Source organism: Syngnathoides biaculeatus, chromosome 17 (assembly GCF_019802595.1).
Source record: "Syngnathoides biaculeatus isolate LvHL_M chromosome 17, ASM1980259v1, whole genome shotgun sequence".
Classification (NCBI taxonomy): domain Eukaryota; kingdom Metazoa; phylum Chordata; class Actinopteri; order Syngnathiformes; family Syngnathidae; genus Syngnathoides; species Syngnathoides biaculeatus.
Window position 1 is genome coordinate 13,264,019 of NC_084656.1, and position 24,466 is coordinate 13,288,484.

At 40.3% G+C, this 24,466-nt stretch overlaps 1 protein-coding gene and 1 long non-coding RNA gene across 4 annotated transcripts; one reads left to right on the forward strand and one right to left on the reverse strand.

The window, feature by feature from the left end:
* Positions 1 to 1,092: 1,092 nt before the first annotated feature.
* Positions 1,093 to 11,395, reverse strand: LOC133490532 (uncharacterized). Its single transcript, XR_009792237.1, has 3 exons — positions 10,786 to 11,395; positions 4,318 to 4,375; positions 1,093 to 2,096 (listed from the first exon to the last, which is right to left on the reverse strand). It is a non-coding gene; the product is annotated as an uncharacterized LOC133490532 (long non-coding RNA).
* Positions 6,130 to 24,322, forward strand: stom (stomatin). Of its 3 annotated transcripts, XM_061800721.1 has the most exons (8): positions 10,164 to 10,308; positions 11,417 to 11,446; positions 13,688 to 13,797; positions 14,063 to 14,135; positions 17,390 to 17,472; positions 17,984 to 18,187; positions 20,955 to 21,089; positions 21,984 to 24,322. In XM_061800721.1, the coding sequence occupies exons 1-8, from the start codon at positions 10,254 to 10,256 to the stop codon at positions 22,170 to 22,172; spliced, it is 879 nt and encodes a 292-aa protein (XP_061656705.1). In that variant the 5' UTR covers positions 10,164 to 10,253; the 3' UTR covers positions 22,173 to 24,322. The 3 variants fall into 3 exon arrangements, with proteins under 3 accessions (XP_061656707.1, XP_061656706.1, XP_061656705.1); XM_061800723.1 differs by lacking the exons at positions 10,164 to 10,308; positions 11,417 to 11,446 and adding an exon at positions 6,130 to 6,151; XM_061800722.1 differs by lacking the exon at positions 11,417 to 11,446 and having other exon boundaries at positions 10,151 to 10,308.
* The last annotated feature ends 144 nt before the right edge of the window (positions 24,323 to 24,466 follow it).

A 24,466-nucleotide genomic window follows, 5' to 3' on the forward strand; every position in this document is an offset into this window, starting at 1 on the left:
ACTCTGCAGCGGCTTTGAATGAAGAATATTCTCCTTATGTCTGGACCGGTGGCTCGACTAGGTTGACACGCACACGCACATGCATACACACTCAGCCTCCTGGGGACTGGTACATGGGCCTGACGAGGAACTACGGGGGGAGGAAAAGAAAGAGAAATGTCTTTTAAATGACATGCCCATTGTGAGCAGGAGCCGGACGATAGTACTTTGCAAAACTGCTAACAATGAGCGTAGGATAAATCCTTTATCCGACAGGGGCCTGGCAGCATGCTCTCTATTACCATAGTCATTTAAATACAGTAATCTCATTTTCTGCCTCAGCCGAGGGGGCATGCTAAATTTTCTGAGTGAAGGGAGGAGGGTGATATATGCGTGGTGTCCAGGGCATGCAGGATTAGTGATCTTTTCGTGTAGTTTGTGTGTGTGTGGAGTTAATACTTTGTTTGCTAATTATCTGTTAAAGGTAGCTCCTTGAAAACTGTATAATAAATAATGTTTAACATTTCGTAAAGTATTTTTTTCCGGATAATTCGCTCATGAAGCGGCACGGTGATCGTACATTACCACATTTGCCTCACAGTTCTGAGGACTGGAGTGCAAATCCCAGCCCTGCTTGTGTGAAGTTTGCATGTTCCGTCTGTGCCTGGGTGGGGTTTTCTTCGGTTACTCCGGTTTCCTACCATGTCCCAAAAACAAGCAGAGTAGGTTAATTGAAGACTAAATTGCCCATAGGTGGGAATGTGAGTGTGAATGGATGCTTGTTCATGTGTGCCCAGCAATTGGCTGGCAACTAATTTAGGGTCACCTTTAGATCGTTGGGATAGGCTCCAGCATGCCTGCGACCCTAAAGAGGATAAGCCGAACGAAAGATAAAATGATAAAATCACAAACACTAAAATGTTTCACATCCTAGAAACTGGATAAATAAAAAGTAACAGAAATCTGAACAACTGAAGTTATGTAATGATAAACTACCACAGCATCTTTACTTGCAGGGAAGATTTCTTTACTGGTAATGTACTGTCATAAATGTTATTGTAATCATAGAAATTGTCAAACACGCAGTCTTTAATTGACACAACTGAAAATCACAATAATCAAATCATTGAAACTATTTTTTTAACAAGAATGATCATATTAAAAAAATTAACAGGCAAGTATCAATAAAATTATGCTGTCAAAAGTAGAAAACTGTAATTTCTCAACTCATGTCTTACACCGTAAATCCGATTTAATTAATTCTAATGTTAATTATTGGGGATGCAATTTCCAGATCACTAAGCGTGGCATCATTTCAGAAATGTTTCAGTATGAGGGGTTACAGTTCCACTGCAATATGCACGGTCATAGAAATATTGTTGCATTGATACTCTTTGACAGTTACAGTATTTTCAGCACTGTAAACCGCAATTTTCTCAAAAGCCGACATTATAATCCGGCGCGCCTTATATATGGATCAGTATTGAGCCTTTAGTGCAACTCCATCTAATGGATGCATAACATAACCCCAGCCTTTACTGTAGCGTCTATTCTATGCGCCTTTTAATGCGGTGTGCCTTATATATGAAAAAAGTCTTAAAATAGGCCATTTGCTGAAGGTGCGTCTTATAATGCGGTGCGTCTTATAGTGCGGAAAATACGGTAATCAAAACTTATGTTGCCTAATATGTGCTGAAATGAACCAGTACAATTTATTTTTTCTGCTGTTACTATAATAAACCCTTAAGAGTTTCTCTCAAGCCGCCATTAGAATTATTAAAACTAAATGATTAAACTCTGTCTCTAAATTTGTGTGCATTTGGCTGTTCTGCAAATGCGTGTGTGTGTGTGTGCGTGATGGATGGGGTCTGTAACTCCAGCTGCTTTTGGGTATCATATCAGATCACACACAACAAAAGAGGAGCAGGGGAGAAAAAGCTGTTTCCAGCCAAGCTGTTCTCATTCTTCTCTGCTTCCGGTCCAGTGGAAGAGTTGATGAAGTTTAAATGAAGCAGAATTAGGAGATCAAGCGCACACAGGAGCCGGTGTTGATGCTATCCGCCTGGATCCCCCCGCTCCTCGCACCCGAGGGATCGAAGCAGGGAGGGACAGCTGACCTGGATGAAATTGAGGGAAAGAAAACCACGGAGGAGGAAAAGGGAGCGTACAGGCAAGGAGGAGAGGGGGGGAATGGGGGGGGGAGAGAGAAGAAGTATCTCCTAAATGTGATAATCTCCAATCACCTCTAACATCAATTCAGTCAAGGCCCGGGTTAATGAGCTCACAGTCCGATCAAGCGTTATGCACCAGCACCCCCACCATTCCGCCTTTTCTTTCGTTCACACTCGCTCTCTCATCATCATTGTTGTTCTTTTGATTTGATCCCTCTTACTTCAGCTGATTTGAGCAGGGGGGGGGCAGAGAGGGAAAAGCCTATTACCCAAGCTCCTCTGCTCTCAACTATCTAAATGCTAACGATGTGAGGGGGCGAGGGTGAGGAAAGTGATGATGGGAGGAAGGCACAGAAAGGGAAATGGAATGGATGGAGGACGTGATGCAGCAGCAGAGGTGAGGGAGGGGCTAAATTTCTTCCTTGCAGCTTCACCCAGGAGCGGTTTGGTTCTTTTCCAAAGCTTCTCGCGGGGAAGAAAGCCCAGCATCCTTTGTGCTGACCCTCAGTTGTCAAGGTCAAAGCACCTGGTTTTGGTTCTTTTCTGCCAGCTGGGCAGCTTGCAATTTTTTTCCTCTCCTCTTTTTGACCTGCTTCTTTTTTATTGATTAAAGCATGAATGGAGAACATCCTCTTCTTTTCCTTTCGGCTTGTCCCGTTAGGGGTCGTCACAGCATGTCATCTTTTTCCATCTAAGCCCATCTCGTGCATCCTCCTCTCTAACACCCACTGCCCTCATGTCCTCCCTCACCACATCCATCAACCTTTTCTCTGAGCTTCCTCTCAGTCTTTTGCCTGGCAGCTCCATCCTCAGCACCCTTCTACCAATATACTCACTCTCTCGCCTCTGAACATGTCCAAACCATCGAAGTCTGCTCTCTTGAACCTTGTCTCCAAAACATCCAACTTTGGCTATCCCTCTAATGAGCTAATTTCTAATCCTATGCAACCCGCTCACTCCGAGCAAGAATCTCAACATCTTCATTTCTGCTACCTTAGGTTCTGCTTCCTGTTGTTTCTTCAGTGCCACCGTCTCTAATCCGTACATCATGGCCGGCCTCACCACTGTTTTATAAACTTTGCCCTTCATCGTTCTGTCACGTAGAACACCAGACACCTTCCGCCAACTGTTCCACCTTGCTTGGACCCGTTTCTTCACTTCCTTACCACACTCTCCATTGCTCTGTATTGTTGACCCCAAGTATTTGAAGTTGTCCACCCTCACTGTCTTTTCTCTTCTGGAGAACGTCCACTTGTTGCAAAAAAAAAAAATCACATCTAGTTTGGATTTGCTTTGACTATTTTACTAGCTTGGAAAAGCTGTGAGTCACCTTGAATTTAAGGTTTATATGAGGTCTGGTGGGCTGAGAAGGAATAAACTGCAGCTTGAGATTTTTTTTGTTCTGGGTTGTCACTTCTCGCTATTGTTTCAAATGTTTTTGTTGTTTTTAGTTCGAGTTGTACCGAGAGGCCCCCTAAGAGAAATATCTGGCAATTGCCTGGCTGAAATGATAAACCACGGTTTAGGACCATGGTGGGGGTCTTTTGGAAAAAATACAAAAACTTTGCTTTTGTGAGCTTTGTCAGTCGGCCCTCGGTAGCGAGGCACCTGTGTTATGTATCACAAATGAACTTCCTGGCAAGTTCACGCGGGTGTTCGGCTACTTTAAATGAAGATGCACTGCAATGTGCCACTCTTTCAACTGCGACAATCATTTGGATTCGGTTTGGCTTCCCGTTATTCAACATTTCGTTTCATCTCAAATGCGCAAGAACAATGAAGGCATTTGCTCCACACACACACAGTCTGCTTGTTCACATCTGCTTGAGAGGCAAAGTCGTTTATTCTATGCATAACAAGTCTACTCCCCCACCTTTGAAGAATCCCATTTAATTTCATATTGGCCAATGAAACAGTGGAGGGTGAGAGGCAAGTGAACAATCAATCTTTGTAATGTGATCCACAGATTGAGCACGGTGAGTAAATGTTTGCGCAGGCAGCCATCCAAGCCCGCAGTCAAACGAATTCACCAACAACAGGAAAAAAAAAAAAAAGGAATCTATCCAGGGCAGCCCTCTCTCTTTTTCTTCCTCCTGCCCGACCGACAGCAGTAGGGTATCAAGCACATTATATTCCAGCGCTCTGTGCATTTTTCATATAGGCTTACCTTTTATGTTTTATGTACGCCAGCTCAGGGGAGAACAGCTGTGTGGGCGCTGCATCCTCTGTAAGTTTAGAGGGAGAACTCATTTCAGTGGGAGAAGTGGAGCAGAATGCCAAACGTGGCTAGCGCAGTACCTGTGAACAAACGGGAGCTGCAGACCGACCGAGGCCTGCCTCAGCTATTACATTACCATAATACACGGAAACAACACCTCGCGCACTGTTACTGCCGTAATTTGAAAACAGATTGACGGGATTTACAAGTTTGCACCTTTTTCTTCGCTCTGACCTCCATGACCTCCATCTTGGCTGTGAACTTTTAAAATAAAAATGACATGTCGCGGGCTTATTTGCAGTTGGTGCAGACTTCCCCGGGATAATGTGGTCTTGTCTATCATAATGCAAATAGATAATTCCCCCGCAATGTTGCACTTGATTCTGTGGAACGGTACACCGATCAAAACTCGAGTGTGATTTTATAATTGACCCTACTTGCTCTCTCATCCAAAGTTGATAAATCCTTCAAGCTGTGACTGTTGCAATAGGATACACCTCCCTATTGCAATAAAGGAGATTTAAAGCGGTGAGGGGTAAAATCTCCTTCAAGAATAATAATTCAGCAACCAGCACAGAATGGGGGGGGGGGGGGATTCACAGGTCACATTACCAGATACTTCAGTGAAAAACCAAAGAACTTATATGGATTCATAACTGTTGCTAATTTATGACAACTTTGTACTTTATTATTTAGTATCACATTGTTCCAAAGGGCGGCACGGTGACTCAGCTGGTAAAGCGTTGGCCTCACAGTTCTGAGGACCCGGGTTCAACCCCGGCCCCGCCTGTGTGGAGTTTGCGTGTTCTCCCTGTGCCTGCGTAGGTTTTCTCTAGGTGCTCTGGTTTCCTCCCACATCCCAAAAACATGCGACATTAATTGGACACTCTAAATTGCCCCTAGGTGTGATTGTGAGTGCGGCTGTTTGTCTCTGTGTGCCCTCCGATTAGCTGGGAACCAGTTCAGCGTGTACCCTGCCTCCTGTCCGTTGACAGCTGGGCTAGCGCCCCTCGTGAGGATAAGCAGCAAAGAAAATGGGTGGATGGTCATTGTATCAATGAACAACAAGTTACATTTATTCCTTTACTGTAGCTCGATTAGGGGGTACGGTGGGCCACTGGCTGGCAAAAGTAAAATACTATAAGTGGGGGAGGTGTGCTTTTGTAGCAACGCCAGGTTTCTTTTTTTTTTTTTTAAGACTGTGTGAGCAACAGTCCCACACAATTGTGGAGCGATAAATTGTCCCAAGACTTGGTATCATAAAAACTAACATGGGATTATTGAAACAATAATGCCCGTCTGATGTGGGATAGGCAGTAAAATCTTAAATATGTTTCCACCCATCCGCCAAAAGAGGAAGTGACAAATTTCCTTTAAGTGTGCATGTCTTCCCGTGTATCCTGTTCCTCAAGGCTATGAACTTGAATCAAAGAGATAAAAATGGAAGCTCACCCTTTACACAATTTTGTTTTCTCTTTCTTCACAAGTTAGAAACTCCAACCACAGTCATTTGTGACCCTTAGATCGTCATCACCTCTTCAATCCTACCCTGACACCCTGACAAGACAAGAGTATTCCAGTTGTTTTAGGATTTCTTGGTCTTCCTTGGGTCTTGAAAAGCATACTAATAGCTTGCTGCAAAGTATTCATATTTTGAGAGGGATATTCAAGGCTCTGGTTATATAGGTTGTAATTCATTTGTGAACTCTTGCTGGTCCATAGACCATCCATTCAAGAAGAGTCGGAACTCTGTTCTGGACTCCCTGCAGGGCCTCGATGGCAAGTAAGTGTGGAACTCATAATGACGGGGGAGGTTCAATCTTTCTGATCAGTTTCAGTTGCTGAGTTACACTGATCATTGTTTCCACACTCACATGATTTCAAGCATTAGCCAATGTTATTGAGTTTGCGTGTATTTTGGTGATTTTCCAGATTTTCTGAATGTCTGGTTGCTTCAGTTGTCAGTGAATGGGTTCACAATAATGAATATTTTCAATCATCTGCCAAGATTTTATTCCGTGGTCATATCTAGACTCTTATTGCCTACTATATTTATGAGGAACATTCACGGCATTTAGGATACCGTAATTCGCGACCTACAGAGCACACCTGGTTGTAAGAAAATACCATTTGGCACATACATACGCCGCAGCAGTGTAAAAGCCCCAAGTGCCCACATTGAAACACGAGATATTTACAAAGAAAGACGGTACACAGAAGGAGTTTAACGCTAGCACTAAATGTAGTGCCGCGCTAGTGCTAACAGGGAACAGTTAAAATAAACCTTAACGGTAAATATCACTGAGACATGCCAATAACACAGCAGCAACAAGCTAGCACAGTGCTAACGCTAGCGCAGTGCTAACAGGGCCGTAAAAGTCACTTCCTTGCCACATATACTCCACCTGTCTCATTCTTACCTTTTCCGCTCGAGTGCCCCCTTGCGGCCGTTAGAAAAAATGCACAAATTATCCGCATCACCGCATAAACCACAGGGTTGAAAGCGTGTGAAAAATGTCACGTCTTATAGGCCGGAAATTATGGTACTTCTATCTAGCTATCGCAATGATTGTTCTCTTGCCCACTATTTGACTCAGTTGCAACCTTTTCTCTGAACAGCCTTGTACACTAGTGCAACACTGTGGCATTTCCACAGGTACATCCACAGGGTCTCAGTTGGGGATTCTTAAAAAAAATATATTCTGACTGGTTGACAAATGTGTTCTGCTGAAAAGTGACCGGGGCCTATAAACGCCTGACGTTTTTCCACTGTGAGAGATGTTACCGGTTCACTCTGAGGGATTCTTCATACAGTCACGCCAAAGTTGGAGAGGAACTATTGACAGCATGTGCTGTAAAAAAAAATGTGTGTTGAAGTCAAATATTCTCAAAAGGAAGAAGCAAGTGAATTCTGGAAGGGAATATAAATTCTTAAATAGGTTTTGTCTATTGCTAGAGGGCCATAAATTACATTTACTGATGTTGCATAATTTAATTTCAAAATTTATGTCATTCCAATCCATTGCATTTCTGGGATAAAATGTGTACTTAAATCAGTTGCTTGTGGGAATTTCCATTTTTACAATTTTAATTACATTTGAATAATCAGATTGATCAAGTTCCTCCTTCTGAACACCACACTTGTGATGGGCTCTTCCCGTTCATGTTCTAATCTCAAACATTGTTTTTCCAGATATGTCCTGGAAGCACCAATCTTTTACTTTATCTGCGATTTTGATAAGGTTAGTCCAAGTAAGACTTACAATGGATAGTGAAACTTCTGAACACATAAAAGAACATTAACTTTTGAACAGTCTCGATAATTTCAGACTTTTTAAAATCCCACATTAATGCCAACCAGTAAGTACTATTGCCTAAATTATGGACATCCTTCATTAGGTCAACGATTGGTATTAGGTCAACATACCTAACCCTAACCCATATAATGATGTACACGTAATCCAACATCATCCATCGATCCACCCATCCATCCATCCATTTTCTGAGCCGCTTATTCTCACAAGGGTCGCGGGAGTGCTGGAGCCAATCCCAGCTGTCATCGGGGAGGAGGCGGGGTACACCCTGAACTGGTTGCCACCCAATCACAGGGCACATGTAGATTGACAACAGTCACACTCAACATCACACCCAGGGGCAATTTACAGTGTCCACTAAATGTTACATATTTTTGGGATAAGGGAGGAAAGGGGAGTGCTCAGAGAAAACCCACACAGGCACAGGGAGAACAGACAAACTCCACACAGGTGGGGCCAGGATTTGAACCCCAGACCTCAGAACTGTGAGGCCAAAGCTCTACAGCTGCTTCACTATGCAACAACCAAATTGTATAACAATAATAATTTTATTATTCACATTCTATCATTTTTTTAATTCAAAATGTTATCTGTGCAAAGATAAAATGTGGTAAATTCAAAAATAATAATCTATTTTGGTTTTCATTGACTTAATATTTGCACAATTCAGGGTATCCGACTCCTCGGTTTATGACTGAGTCAACTCACTAACTGACTAATGAAGTCGTCAAATTGTGATGGTGTATACAGTATTTGTATGACAAAACACTAAAATATAAAGCAAACAATTAAAATCAAATCAATATGGCAGTAACTGAGTGTGCGTGATGAGATAGTCTTACAACGTTAAATTTGTTTTTGACATCCCATTCATAACCTTGAGATGTCATAATTACAGTGAATAATATTGACTGCAAAACATGTACGGTAGGTCATAAATATACAACAGTGAAGAGCGGGTGCTATGGCAACAACCATCATCATCAACCATTATCTGCAGGAATGTTACAAACAAAATCAAATCTCTTCTATTGCTACCTGTCAATCATGAAAAAAAGCAATATGACCCAAAAGTTGTACTCTAAAAGCAGCTGTTTGTATACATGGAAGTATAAATGCGTTTTTGTTTGTTGATGTTTTTGGGTTGCAGGCAATGCGCTGAAATTACTCGAGATCACTACTTGCTATATTCTGTTGTGCTGTGGAAAGCTGCAGTAGCTTTTTCACACTGACACTGATACCACCGCAATGACCTCTAGTGGCCAACAGACGCAGAGTTTGATGTCGCCCCAATCGGTAGAATCATTCAATATTTTAATCTACTAAATCTACCAATGTCCTCTAAAATCTTAAATGCATCGGGGGGACTTTTGTGTGTGTGTGTGTGTGTGTGTGGTGGTATTTAATTCACATTCTCTCATTGCACCCATAAAGAAGTTTATGATTCTGCAGGTGTTATTCGGAAATTGTTGCACTGTGATACTGCAAACAAGGTGATACTAGTTCTGTGTGCGAAAGATCTGTGGGGACAGCGCAGACTCTGTCTCCTCAGACCAAAGTGATTCTATTGTTCAACGCATCAGAATGAAACAACTTAAGCGAGGGAGAAGAGAGGGCATGTGCAGATACAGTGAAGGGAAATACAGTGCATAGTCAGAAAGTGATGAGTACAAAGTGTCCTTTTAGATTAGCAAACATGTTGGATAATGTGACTGCGAATACTTTAACCCATCAAATGATTGACTCACTGGAAATCAGTCCACTACACTGATCCCATGGAACGTGGTAATTAACAACAGTGCCACATTTTCCGATCATCATTATTAAACAGGATTAGGTGGGATGGTGTTCCGAACTTCTTATAAATGCAAAGCATTCACGACTCTGCCAGGAAGTGGAATGAATGTCTTAGCTGGCTCAAAAAGGGCAACTTCAACTCGGTGAATGCAAACAATGGTCTATTGAAAAGCATTTCTCAGCATCTTTACATTTGAATGTCAGGATTTTATGTCGTCGTATTTACAAGAAACGTATTCGTGCTCGTTTCTGCAATAAGTAAATGGAAACATTGTCACAAGATAAAAAAAAAAAAAAAAGAAATCAATAACGTGCCAATGTAAAACACGGTATCCTGAATCTTGACTCGCAGGCAGCTTGTTTTGGGACGCCCAAACCAATGTAATCATAATACTATATGCCAAAAACGGTTTTCTTTTTTGTTTATTTGTGATTTGATTTTGTCTTATAAAGATTAGAGTCTGTTATGATCGATAAGCTCATGGAAACTTTAGGCTCCCTGTATTATTTTTAAGATATGCCTAAAACGGTCACACTGAGAAATAGGTTCTTCGGAGCCTACATCATTAAATTGGCTATCATTTAACGGTGAGTTTTTAAACCCCTCGCAAGCTTCATTAAAAAATTACATCATCATTGGCGGTCGTGCGTCACTGCCCCTTGTAGTCAACGTGTAGGGAAAACATTGTCAGCATTTCGGCCAAAACCACCGCCCATGTTGCGTACATTAAAATTCACTTCACCTTCAGGCCGTAAAGATTAGTAATATTCGCCATGGATAACGAAGAATTAACAATGAAAGCTGCAAAAAGGCGAGAACGTCAATCAGGTAACACTCGTAGACAGCATGAATTCACATTGCGTTTTGGTAGATTTACTATCACAATGAATTAATATCTGAGCACGGAAAAGCTAATTAATGTGTCTCATCTTTACGACGTAGCACAGCTCGCAATGGCAGCATTGTTTTTCGCTTTTAAAAGTGTTATTTTTCTTTTTACCGCGCTTGCTAAAGCCAAGCAAATGACGGCTAGCCACTCCCAGTTGCAAGCTAACGGCGTCGTGAGACCCACAGCAAAGTTAACAGAGCACGTTCTCTCCTTCCATTGAACTCATTTAAGCACCCCTCGAATGCAACTACAAATTGCCATGACGAGTGTGTCGTCAGTTCAAGCTGTTCACGAAAGCATCTGCGAGGTAGTGTTTGCCATTGGTAGTCTAACAAATTACACACTGAATGCATGTAGCATAGGATTACCAAATGTAGGTAAAATAATACTATTCCTTTTAATTTAGTATCACTTACGAATTTTACGGGTCGTCATTATTGATAATCGCATTTGGAGCCATCGATGATGCCAAGACCATCCAGGATAGGTTGTTTATACATTTAGATAATACAGTACAGTGAACCCTCGCCTATTCACCAATCCTTATTCGTCTTTTCTGTGGCACATCCTCCACTTTTTGCTGATAAACTCTGATGCCTCAAAATGGCATCCTGGCAAATAGGAAAGTAGTGAGTTTGCTGAGGAAGAAAGTATGCAGAGGTTCACGTCTCACCTAAAAGACCAACATTTTTAGGTTTTGCCGAGGTGTTTAGCATGTGTTGTTAGTGGGAGTTCTGGAGAGTTTTCGCCACGTGTGTATGCGTGTGCATCTGTTCCATTTTATTCAATCATCTGTAAGCCGTTTGTTTTCAAGGGTAATGTAAAATGATGCCTTTTAAATAAAAAACAAGCGTTCTGGGATCACAGTTTTTGGTATATTTATAGTTTGAAATTAACGTCCTAAAATAGGGGTGCCTATTACTCAGTTTTTTTGCGATTCTGCAAGGTTTGGTCTATATACCCCGTGAATGACTAAGGTTTACTGTACAGTATATTCTTATTATGCCCTTGGATCAATGGTGTTTTGACCTTTAACTTTGTCTGTAGGTCCAAGCAGCGCTTTACATGATGCAGAAGGTATTGCATCCAATCACACCCAATGCATGTCACCAAGTTTTGAAGTGAAATTTAGATTGCTTTGAAGGGGTGCAGCAATGATTGCTAGCGTTCAGCACAGCAAATTGAGAAAGAGTGATCAATGATTAGGAACACGTAGAACAAAGTGGTAGTAAATAATGACAGCTGCCCAAATACATGACTCAATAGTCCTCTTAAAAAACCGCAAGGGATTTGTGACTGGCTCACGTGCTGTGGCGTGGAAAGTTGAATAATGTCAAGTTAGAGATGGTGTGATAAAATGTCACTAGAGTTGTCCTGTCACAGTTTTATAAATTGTAGTATTTTCAAAAAGTGTATTAACGTGCAGTGGTTACATGGCCATTATATATATAATCACTATTTGTATGTCCACCAGATACATTTCTTCATCTCTTATTTACAGTATGTACTCCTTTTTGCATTTTTAGTGTTTTGACTAAGACCCCAGGTAATTTAACCCAAGTTAATTACAGAGTACTTTGAAGACCCTCTAAAGTAAAATCATAGATTTGTCTTTAAGTAGATTGTACAATGTTGAAAAGATTTAGAACCATGTAGTCCTGAATTTTGGAGTTGTAGCATTAAACTGCTTTTCAGCCTGTTTGCTCTTGATTTGCACTTGAAACTATGTTTGGTTGTTATTGATAGGTTTATATCACGAACATATGGTATTATAGACTAATACATATTGCTAATTTATAAACAAATGTTAATTCTCAGGTAGGTCAGTTTCTTCCAGTCCAGAGTTAGATTTTGTCTCTGGTCGCTCTGTCATGTTGGGATGTTTAAGAATAATGAAGTTGCAGGAACCAGTAGCATAATTTATTTTTTTTTTTTCAGTTGTACCGGTGGTATTTGAATTATAGTCGACAGTTGAGTCAGATGTGGTTTCAGTGGATTCAGGAGACACACCCACAAAGACTTAAAAAATATATATTTTTTTAAGCCTCATTCTATAGACTTGGCAGTTGTTTAATCATTCAAATTTAGAAGTTTTTTTTTTATAAAACTTCTCTGTGGCATGTCAAATTTATAAGACAATTTATACTTTACAAGGATTTTAAAGCTTAACTGCAGCTTAAACAAAGTGTTGTGCGTAATACAGATCAAACATAAAACCTCTACCCATCCATTTTCTGTGCTATTTATCCTATCCCTCATTAGGGTCACGGGTGAGCTGGATTCTGTCCCAGCTGACTTTAGGCGAGAGGCGGGGTACACTCAGCTGATCATCAGTCACTGACACAGTAACTAAAATACTGATAAAGTAAGGTGTTATTGATGGTAACTACTTTTTCCTAAGTCTGGGGAAAAAAGTGGTACTGGTGATTTGCTATTATGTACAGTAAATATTTATGTGGAAACCACTTCAGGGACATAAATATAAAACAAATGAATAGTACTAAGTATGGGAATAACTTACTGTTTTCCTTTGAGCTCCTTCTTGTGACGATGTAATGGCATAGTCTATTTGAAACCTCAAATTGTTGCAAACCAATTTGCAAGTCTTTAAAATGTGTTCTGACTTGTTGATAAATAGGCTCTGCAGGATTGTGGTCGGGGCATATAAAGTCAGAGTGAAGATTTTGCAAAGTGAGGAAAAAAAAATCACTTGTTAATTGAGGAAATGTTGATGTAATCATGCCAATGTTTGATAGGATCTGTAGGTCGCATATAGTGTGCTATGGTCAAACATTCCTGAAAGGATGATGGCAAGTATTGAAGAATTGCCGAAATCAGGAGGTCCTCGGTTTACGACTGAGTTCCGTTTCCTATGCCACTGTAGTATCATGAACATAATCAAATGCAGTAGTAGGACTCCTAGTTAAAGGAAATGTTTGTATGGGAAAAGACTTCTGGGTCATAACTATAAAACGCTCAAATAGAAAACAATGAATATGGTGGAAGCTGAGTTCCTTCTTGTGCTGTTGGACAACCTTCTCTTACAGTGCTGCACAAACTAATTCATTGTATGTCATTTATAACCTCCAAATGCCGTAATTGCACGTCTTTTCAAAATGTTTCTAGACCATGAATTCAAAACAATCCAATGAAAAGCATTCAGTACAGCAGTAACTGAGCATCCTTTCATACAGTATGCCAATTCATGACACAGTCATACACTGTATGTTGTAACCTGGAATTGCTGTGAGACCATGACCATTGTAATCACAATTGAATATGACAATGACGCCTGCGTGTTTAATTTTTCTTTTCTAGCCTTGGAAAGTGGAGACTCTGACATTGGCTTCTGTGGCTGGATGTTGGTGGGGTTGTCTCTTCTGCTCATGCTGGTCACACTGCCCATTTCCATTTGGATGTGCATCAAGGTGAGATTTGTTGTACTGCGGGCATTGTGCCGTTTTTGTCTATCTTGGAAGTTCCATCGTATAAGTCATCATCCATGTTTGAATGTAACTTTTCTTTTGTATTTGTCATCGTGTTAAAGCAGCTAAGCCTCGGTCCCTTTGAACAGATGAACTGCTCTGTCCATTTTCCAAAAGATGGGATCAAATTACGGGATCTTGTTTGGATTTAAATTCAGAGTACAAAAACCAGATGTACAAGCTCAGTGTGTTTTGCTCCTGCACGCAGATTGTGAAGGAGTATGAGAGGGCCATTATATTCCGCCTCGGGCGCCTGTTGCGAGGAGGAGCCAAAGGACCAGGTTAGAATCTGCTGTGAAACGACGTCTTCCACACACATGTCTATAAGACAATTTTATTACTGTACACAAGAAAATGATTGTTGCGTACCTGTTTTTTCATGCCTTAAAACAGCTAGTTTTAAAGCAAAAAAAAGCTTGAATGTTTCAAAGTTTCACATTTCAACCAAACTGCCACACTGGTGTGCTTGGTCATGATGGCATTGTTGACTCATCATAAGCATGTCGCCTTCGTGACCCACTAGGAATTGGTGTGCTTCCTAGTTCCAAATCAGTAGCATAAGTTGATCGGCTTGCCCAAAAACAAACAAACAAAAAAAAAAAAACGTTAATGTACCAGTAAAGAGACTTGTTTGTATTCCTATGAGTTAACACTACCGACTGTTAGTCTTTGTTAAACTCACATATTGACTGTTTTTGTGCTCAAACTTAAAATTGAGCCCTGATTCATATAAAAGTAGTGCTTTGGCGCCATGTTGTGGCATTTGGGTGCCAAGGAACTATGCTTAAATTAGAGAAGGCGCTTCATTTTGTCAGGCCATTGCACTGTCTTGTAGAAAACAGCGCTGTGCCACCATCTTGCAGCATCTCTAGCAATTATAAATAAACCTTTTGAGGGGGTGTCAATTACTTGCAGATTTCTGCTATTCCCAGCAGGGCTCATTCACTATCCCCTGTGAGTAGCAAGGGTTTATGATAGAATATATTCTTTATCATCCACTTGGATCAGTCACGTTTTGACCTTTTTAACTTCGAAGGCCCAAGCAGAAGAAGTAGAAAAGAAAAATATCAGCTTCTGTATGGTCTAATGTGCGAATGCAGAGATGAGACTCCTCACTGAAATTCTTGTATTATTGAGAACACTTTTTAGCATGCTTAATCTCACTGTTGATTAATGTAGTTTAGTCTAATAACAAAATGAGCAGCTCATTTGGTAAATTTACTTTTCTCAGCCTAACATTGATCGCGTCTCAAGTACTGGACTTTTTCCCGAAGAACCACAGTGAAATCAAATCAAATCATTTATGCCACTTTTCCTTGGCAAACGCCACTGTGGCACGGTAAAACTGTTCCTGCATAGAAGGTATAGAGATCTTCTTTTCTGGTCAGTTATCTACTTTAAAGGAGAAACAATAAACCAAGCAATATTGAATACATCAGGTGAACAAGACAGACTTAAAAAAAAAGGTCTAGAATGGGTTTTACTCAAGCAAAAAAAAAAAAATCCCGTGAAGTATTATACTGCAGTTTCAAGCACTATTGGTCTAACAGCAATGTGAGGTAACGATTGCAGCTGCATTAATTTTTGTCAATTCGAGCCGTGTATCCTCACCCAAGATACAAGAAAGGTTACTCGCTTGTCCACAGGTAAAAGCATTTATCGCAAATAGTACTGTGGTAATACAAATAGGCTACCTTACATTGTAAAAAGATTATTACTAAGTGTATAATCCAATTGCTTTGATATCATCCATATGCGCTGCCTCTTTGAGAGCATATTTTAATTTTGTCTAGGGAGTGTTATGCTACGCTGTGATGTATTAATCAATGTCATAAATTTATTCCTTTGACATCTCAACGTAAAAAGATGACATCCTGGGCGTTTACAAATCATATGCGAGGGAATTGCAGGCTGCACTTAGTTGCAACAGAATGAGTTTACGGTTGTTTTACAGCTTGATGTGCTGCCGGGAGCTCGAGTTGCCCTCTGGGATGAATGAACGGCTGGTCCCGCAAAAAAAAAAAAAAAAATCGTGATTTAAAAGATGGAGCTGCAGATTGGAGGCAGAGCCAAGCCAGATCCGTTCAACCTGCGGCAAACTGGTTATATACGTCACAGCTCATGTTGATTTAATTTCTGACATGAATAGGCCCATGTATCAACGGTTGCCTGGTTACTTCCGGACCGTGACATTCCAAATCCATAAAAGATGGGACAGAAAGCTCAGAGTAAAGCTAAAAACAGGAGCACTTCTTTCAAAAGCATGCACATTTCGCTTGGGTAGTATGGCAGTAACAAATAATGTAAATGTAATGTCACTGAAGAGTTGAATTAGTATGAAAGTGTGCCCAATGAATACAAGAATTGTCAGGTTAGTAAAGGATCCAGCTGGCCACTAAAACCAGTAATAATACAGGGTAAACAAAACAAAAAAAGGAATCTTGTTAGACACCCTTGGCACAAATCATGAATGGAAACAATATGCCCGTCCTCAAAGTACATCGTGCAATGACATTCACCAGGGCCTCGTTTAAGTCATGCCATATGTCTGCCAGGCCTGTTTGACTTATAGATGCAGGAATAAATCTGAAAATAGTGATGGGACTGTCTATTTTTTCTCCTATAAGACAAGGTTTTTGTGGAGGAAAAAATACAGGCTCCCGTGAGGAACAATTTACATATATCTCATAGCTCGCCATCTTTTCATCTTTGATTCATTGTTTTATTGCATCTAATAAAAAGCAGGGAGTGTCCTCCTAAAAAATGTGAAATTGGACTCCCCGAAGCGCCAGGGGACGCCATTTGTTGGTGTGTGGTAATAATAGCTCTCTGACAGCAAATCTTACATTCCTGGGGGTCTCATGGTGCTTATACCCCCCACTAAATTCAGCACTTGGTTGCCTGTAATGTCTCCTTAACCTCAGTCACACAATGAGGCTGTGGCACAATAGCCATGTTTTTTTTTTTCTTTTTGGTTTTTTAATTGATACAAGTTAAGCCATCCAATTTGTCAAATTCATCATTTTTGTTTATGAAACATTTGGTGTTCCTGACACAACAAAAAACATTTCTAAATTACTTTATCAATGCAATTTTACCTTATACTGCAAACTTGCAGTCTATAAGTCTCGCCCCTGAGGACCTTACGACTCATCTTAACTTGGCCTGAGGAAGTCTGCGTTTAGTATTTGCGGTTGATTCTGATTCCAGCAGTTAAACATGCACTTCCATAATTGAAAATGTGTGAAAGCTAAATGTTTGCATACCTAGCATTTGAGTCAGGCACGTGCCAAGTTTTGTTTCGTGCCCCCGCTAGATGGTTGTGACTTGAAAAGGGCTTCTGAAAGCTGCAAATATTCACAGCTTTGCCCGACTGTCAGCACAGCTGCAGTCTTATAAAGCCAGCTTGACTTGGCCCTTTGCCGAGATTTCATTCATCCTGCCGGCTTCAAACATTTGTGAAGACGTGCGCTTATTATTGTTTACCGTGGATGTAGTCTTTGCTAAGACTATTTGCATTCTTGTGATTCCACAGGTTTGTTCTTCATCTTGCCGTGCACTGACAGCTTTATCAATGTGGACATGCGCACCATCACCTTCGACATCCCACCACAAGAGGTAGGACTTGCACAGTTGTGTTGACGTTCAACAAATACACCCGCAGACATTCAAAGCCTGTCAGACCACATTTTGGAAATTTCTCATTCAAGCACACAAATATAAAACACTTTCAATTTTAAATGCATAGTTGCAGACAACTACCATACAGTATACACTAAATGTTGGATAGCTGCAGGCGGAACATTTTGAGAATGCATGATTTTAAAAGAAGAAGTAAACGCGAATAGTATTAGAAGTGGTCCTAATAATTTACAAATGCCATAATTTCAGAGACTCAGCCAATGACAGGCTTCCTTGCCTTCCCCTTCCTAACCACTTCACCCGCCGTGCCCTTCCTTTTTTATGCTTTGTGAAGTCATTTTGCGGTTCCAGTCACCAATTGTCATGAAAAAATCCTGAAGGACATGGAAGACAAATCATAATATTTGTATATTGCTGTGATACGATGAAAAAACACATTTTGCAGTCCCCACTTTTTCTGTCTGATCCTTGTTTCAACCCCTTGCAGGTTTTGACTAAAGACTCAGTGACAGTGAGTGTGGATGGTGTGGTCTACTACCGGGTTCAGAATGCTACTCTGGCCGTAGCCAACATCACTAACGCCGATGCCGCCACGCGCCTATTGGCCCAGACCACACTGAGGAATGTTCTCGGTACCAAGAACCTCGCAGAGATCCTTTCAGACCGTGAAGAAATTGCGCACAGCATGCAGGTAGAATCATTTTCCTTCACAGTCTGCTTGCATTTCACCCTTTCTGCAACGATGCACTAATCAGGACATAGCTATTTGTTTGGAGGCCCAACGTAAACCCTGTTGTGGGGCTTTCCACGTGCATGTACTGCACTAAACAAAATTTTAATTTTCACCTCTGCACAAAGGCTCTTGAAATGTCTCACAGTTATTTTGACAGCATGAGTTACTAATTACAGTTGAAGCAAGAAGTTTACATACAAATGCAAAAACATACACTGTGCAAAAACGTGTTCATTTTTTGTCTCACTGTCTGAAGTCAAATCAGACTAAAGCGCTCCTGTTTCAGGTCAGTGAGGATCACCAAAATTATTTCATTTTGTTAAATGCCACAATAATGAGAGAGTATTTTTTAAATAATTTTACATTTTTTTTTTCAAGGTCAAAAGATTACCTACGCAAAAAGTACTATGTCCTTTGAGAACATGGGGAAGCCCAGAGAATGAGGTCACGGCTTTGGAAGCTCTTGATAAATTACGTGACTTAATTGACGGCACACCTGGGGATGTCTTTTTATGGCCACACCTCAAACTTGTTTGAAATCATAAGAAAATCAAATTGGCCAGGAAATCAGAGAGAGAATTGTGGAGCTCCACAAGTGTGGCTCATTCTTGGGTGCAATTTCCAGATGCTTGAAGGTGGCACCTTCATATGTTCAAACAAATATATTCAAATATAAACATAATGAGAATGTCCAGCCATCATACCACTCAGGAGGCACATGACTCAAAACTAAAACAAATATAATTCATTTGAAGGAAACTTTATTGAACAGTTTTGATGATGTTGGGAGGCCCTTGGTAATTTTAGTGCCCCAGGCAGGTTCTTGTTTTTTTCCCCTAACGGAAAGGCTGCCCCCGGCACTAATTTTCGTGTCTTTGCATAACCACTGTGGTCAGCTGCTGTTTGAATTATAATTTGACTGACCCAGAGTCATTTCTGTTAGTTGGTGTAATATGTTCAATATTAATTACACATCTTCCCCTTAATCGTCTTCCCTTTCTAACTTTATTTCTCCGAGATAATTTACCCAACTCAGAATTTTGTACAACAATCTTAGATAAAGGTGGACATTATTAGCAGTTACATATGTCTTTTATTCTGCAAAGATGCAACTTAAATGATGTTAAAACACGGTAATATGTTCTTTAGCATGCCTTAAATGCCTGTTTCCTTGGACTTTATTGTCAAGGAGTTTCAGTGTAGTCTTATATTGTTTTACAAAATGACAGTGATAACGGCGACTTTGGCTTTCACCTGTAGTTTTCAAGTGCTTATACACTACTATACGATTAATGACATGAGGATAGTAAGCATATTTCATTGAGATTATTCCAACAAACCTATATTACATTTCTTTATTCCTGCCTTAGAGTAATATGTTTATTTTTAATAACTTCATTGCTTTTCGTATTCTGGGAGCTTGAGTCAAGTCATGTTAAGGATATGTTTGGACATCCACACAAAACTGATTTTTCTCTTTTTGTGTGTGTACTGATACTTAAAATTGAAATACCAATGTAAAATGATAACGGGAGGAATTTTCATTTCATGTTAAAAGGGCCTTGCTCATATAGACAGCCCCAGGCGACCGACCCGTTTGAATTCAACCCCAGTGGTGTTTTGTTACTGGACTGCTGCGACTAACACCATATCAGAAAATAAGGTCATTCATAACAAGATAACCCCACAGATCACATTTGTAATTGTCATCTCATCTGGGGCCCTGCACCTCATACGCTCTGCTAAAGAGAAGACCAGAGTATTTGGTTCTGGTGATGATGACATGCAAAAAAACAGAACAACCCAAATGTGAAGTTTTTGGCAGAGGGTTCACAGAAGGACTTCCAACAGCCCATTGCTATTTTATACCGAGGGAGACTTGGGACCCGCTCTCAAAATAACCCGTGCTTAATGTGTGCTTCTGGGGACGGAGTTCGCCAAGCAGCTATTGCGGCCACGTAGCACAACAGAAAGGTGGAGCCTATGGAAAACGGGACAGAGGATTAAAGTGGTCCTTGTCCTTCGCTTGGAGCCACACTCCCATGATGCATGATTTAGCTGCAAGTGTCAATTTAAAGTTAACAAACTGGAGAGAAGTGAATAAGATAAGAAACAGCAGGTGATACTTACTGTATGTAGAGCGCATCTGTCTGTATGCATCTGATTATCATTTATTCATCCATCATCCCTGTAAATTTGTTTTCTTAGGCGGCTGATCAGTAACTTGAGGATTTACATGAGCCTTAAATTACTCTCGTAATCACACCGATGTCAATTGTCATGCATGTGTGTCAAATGGAGTATTGCGCCACAATGTATTGTTCATATTTGGGCGGTCTGGCATTGCTGCTGAAAAATGAAACTGTCGTCTGAAAATGTATTTGAAGTCTGTCCTTTGCTGCCACCATGTGACCAAGTGTGAAATTCTTAGGTGATCGAGATGCAAATAGTTCATGTTGGGATTAACTGTATTTGCGAGTCTTAAGCAGAATTTGAATGTGATTTCTCATTGGAACTGTAAAAGTAAAAAAAATTTCTTCCAATACTAATATTTGCTGGGCAATTCGGTAAGTGTTAATTTTAGTAGAGTAGGCAGTGTCTCTTTTCATACTTGCGTTTGGTCTTGTTAAAAAGGATTTAGCCGGCGAACATGATCACATTTGTGTCATTTTACCGTTTACCAGCAAATATTAAAAACCCAATTTGCCTACCCTTGTCTTGTCAGTCCACTCTGGACGACGCTACTGATGACTGGGGCATCAAGGTGGAGCGAGTGGAAATCAAAGATGTCAAGCTGCCCCTGCAGCTCCAGAGAGCCATGGCGGCCGAGGCTGAGGCCACGCGGGAGGCCAGAGCCAAGGTATGCTACGCTGCTGACGTTCCGCCGGGTGTTATCAAAAACTTCACCCTTTCTTTTTGTTTAGCTCGGAATTTGATTTCCTTGTTTATTTAATCGATCCAGTATCTTTTCTGTAAGAAGTAGAAATACACAAGTGGATAAGTGGATCATTTTGAAATGTAATTTTGATCCCATGTAAAGGTCATGTGCCACATCACATTTTTTAGAACCAATAAAACAACCCAAAATAAAAATGTTTTGAATGCTAAACCCAAATCTGACCTGTTGTGATATTAATTCGTTTGTTACGTTCTGAAAATCAAAATATGGCCATATATTGGGTTTTGCTATCCTCATACAGGAATATAAATTTATTTAAGGACATTTATTGATCCAACAAGGCAAGTGAATACTCATATTTAGTACAGCAGTATAAAAGACTTTTTCAACTGTGCATGTGCATCTTAAAATTTAGCTTACCTGTAATTGGTCTTATATCGTTGCATGTGCTATTTTAGCCAAGATTCCCAATTAAGAATTTTCTGGAAATTATGGCATACATATTAAAATAATGAAAATGCGATCATTGCATGACAAAGTGATTTACTTTCTTGATCTACATCCCTTTACTGAAATCTGACAGACTAATAGCTTTTTAATTATTTTTAACCGAGAAGTCTGCTTTTAGGGTCTGTTTAAAAAAAAAAAAAAAAATTTTCATATATGTACAAACCTTGTTTTTAAAAAAAAAAAAAAAAACTTGGAAAATGTGCAAACGTATTCTGCACCTCTAACCCTTTTTTGTGGTTTCATACAGGATTAGAAATTTCATTAAGTAGCAAAATGAATTAATGAACCTAATGAATCAATCTGAATGTGGATATTGGGGATAATTGCGGTTGCGTGTCTTCCCAGGTTATCGCAGCAGAAGGTGAGATGAACGCCTCAAGGGCGCTGAAGGAAGCGTCGCTGGTGATCGCGGAGTCTCCGTCTGCCCTGCAGCTGCGCTACCTGCAGACCCTCAACACCATCGCCGCCGAGAAGAACTCCACCATCATTTTCCCTCTCCCTCTGGAAATGATGCAGGGCTTCACTAAACACTAATCCTCCCTCACGTGTAACCGTTACATGCAACAAGTTAGGCATCGAAAACGCAAAAGTGACCTTACGCTCATACAAATATATCTCATGTAATGCCTGAAGCTGCAGTTCTGCTGCATCCACTGCCAATGTACATGTAATTACTTACGAGGTTTTATTTTGCAAGGTATTTTACGTCCACACTGTGTCATTGCATATTTTTTACCAACGTGTTTCCGCAGCCTCACTTCCAACCACGCACAGTAAGTACGCAACATACAATACCAGGGGAAAAAAAAAGTCATTTCTGTCCATTCTTGCTGTTTAGTCGAGTTTGTGCATATATAATTTTTATAAGGGCAGTGAATGAGTTCTAAAGCTGACCAAGTGAAGTAAGATTTCAATGTTGATTCCTTTGCAACCTGGGCCAGAGTCTGACACCAATAGCAGAAAACGGGGTCGGGAGTGTCTGCACAAAGACACCATGAAACAGGACACGACGTGACTAAAGATGACAAGACTAGTTTATTTTATACATGTTTGAGTTGCTATTCATTAGTGACCATCAAAAGTATTCTAAGATGAAAGTTAATGTAACAATGCCATCTGCTGGAACTCTCTTGCTACTAACATACACATACTGTATATATTTTTAGAGCCATGCAAAGGATCAACATCTAATGATGTACAACTAAAGGAGTTCCTACTAAACTCCATCCCATCTGTTTTCTATAGGGCTTATCCTCATTAGGGTCGTGGGCATGGGGCACCCTGTCCCAGCTATCTTTGAGGGGTGAGAGACGGGGGTACACCCTCAACTAGTCACCAGGGCACATAACTATTTGCACTCACATTCACACCTATCGGAAATTTAGTCTTCAATCAACCTACCACATGTTTTTTGGAATCTGGCAGGAAACCAAAGTACCCAGAGAAAACCCGCGCAGGGAGAACATGCAAACTCCACACAAGAAAGGCCGTATTTGAACCTCGATCCTCAGAATTGAGGCAGATATGTAAACCAGTGGGCCCCAATTACACCTCATACTAACCTGAATGATGAAGTACTGTATTAGAATATATAACGTATCAAAAATAGTGATTGGGAATTTGAAGAGTGCTGTATATGTAACACGGATGGATGCAAACATTTAGTTGTCCTTCAGTGACGTCCCCCCCCCCCCAACCTAAAGAGGATATCTATATTTTAAATGGATACTATACCCATATTCTTATACCGACTGTATATGCTAGTCATTTAGCTGGACTCTCATATAGTTATGTAATCTTACATAAAATTTTATTTTTGAGAGAAAGAATGGATTTCCTGCAATGTACTCAAGCCATATTTGTGTAATAGTTTATTGTTTCATGAGCACGTTAAAGACAGTTCCTTAGAATCAAAGCTTCTAAGTAAAAAGCCTTAACTTACTGCTGTGGATTAATTTTACTTTTTTTGAAACATAGCTTCAGAGTTTTTTATTTACTGTACGTTACATTTCTTTCAAGCAAGAAGTATTTGGTCACATATTTAGTCTTGAGGGACCTTCAAGGCAGCCAAAGAGTCAGGAGCTTTTGTCTTGTCTTTAAAGGTCTTTTTTTAATGATGTGATCTCGGTAGCTGTTACAATGTAGAGTGCATTTCAAACTAAATCGCTTTACTGAACCCGTCAGGTGTGCTCGCATGGGCTCTTCCATGCAATGCCATTAAAGTGTATTCAAGTTTAGCTTTGAGAAGTTGATTTACATTCTGTACATACAGTGGGCTCCTGCATAATTGTGTGGGGAAAAAACTTTTTCTTTCCAATTTTTTTTCTTCACTTTTTGGGAGACAAACCAATAAGTGCTATTAGTTAATGCCACTTATTTGAGAACTTTTTTTTTTATTCCCTCAATGCAATCAACCAATGTCAATTTTGCAGGTTTTCACTACGGTCCACTGTGGTGTATAAATGTTGCTAGACTATCCTAAAGTTTCAATGCAACTATTACATAAATGTTACATGTTTTTTTGGTGAAGGTGGCATTGTGTTCAATGTTTTCCCACTCAACATTTGTCTTGAAGTGCTATTGAGGGAAAAAAAAGCCTGTTACAGTCCTCCTGAACTAATTAAAGTTGAATGCCAAATACTGTAATGTTGTTCATTTACGAATAAATGTACTATATACATACTGCCCGTGCATTTTTCTTTTCAGAAGAAAAACACATGTACAAGTTCCGACCATTATCTGAGCCGCTTATCCTCACAAGGGTCGCCGGAGTGCTGGAGCGTGTCCCAGCTCTCATCGGCAAGTACATCCTGAACTAGTTGCCAGGC

Coding starts and splice junctions, on each gene's coding strand:
- stom (XM_061800721.1), top strand. CDS start 10,254: ATGGATAACGAAGAATTAACAATGAAAGCTGCAAAAAGGCGAGAACGT. Junction 17,473..17,983: donor TCGACATCCCACCACAAGAG/GTAGGACTTGCA, acceptor AACCCCTTGCAG/GTTTTGACTAAAGACTCAGT. Junction 18,188..20,954: donor AAATTGCGCACAGCATGCAG/GTAGAATCATTT, acceptor TTGTCTTGTCAG/TCCACTCTGGACGACGCTAC.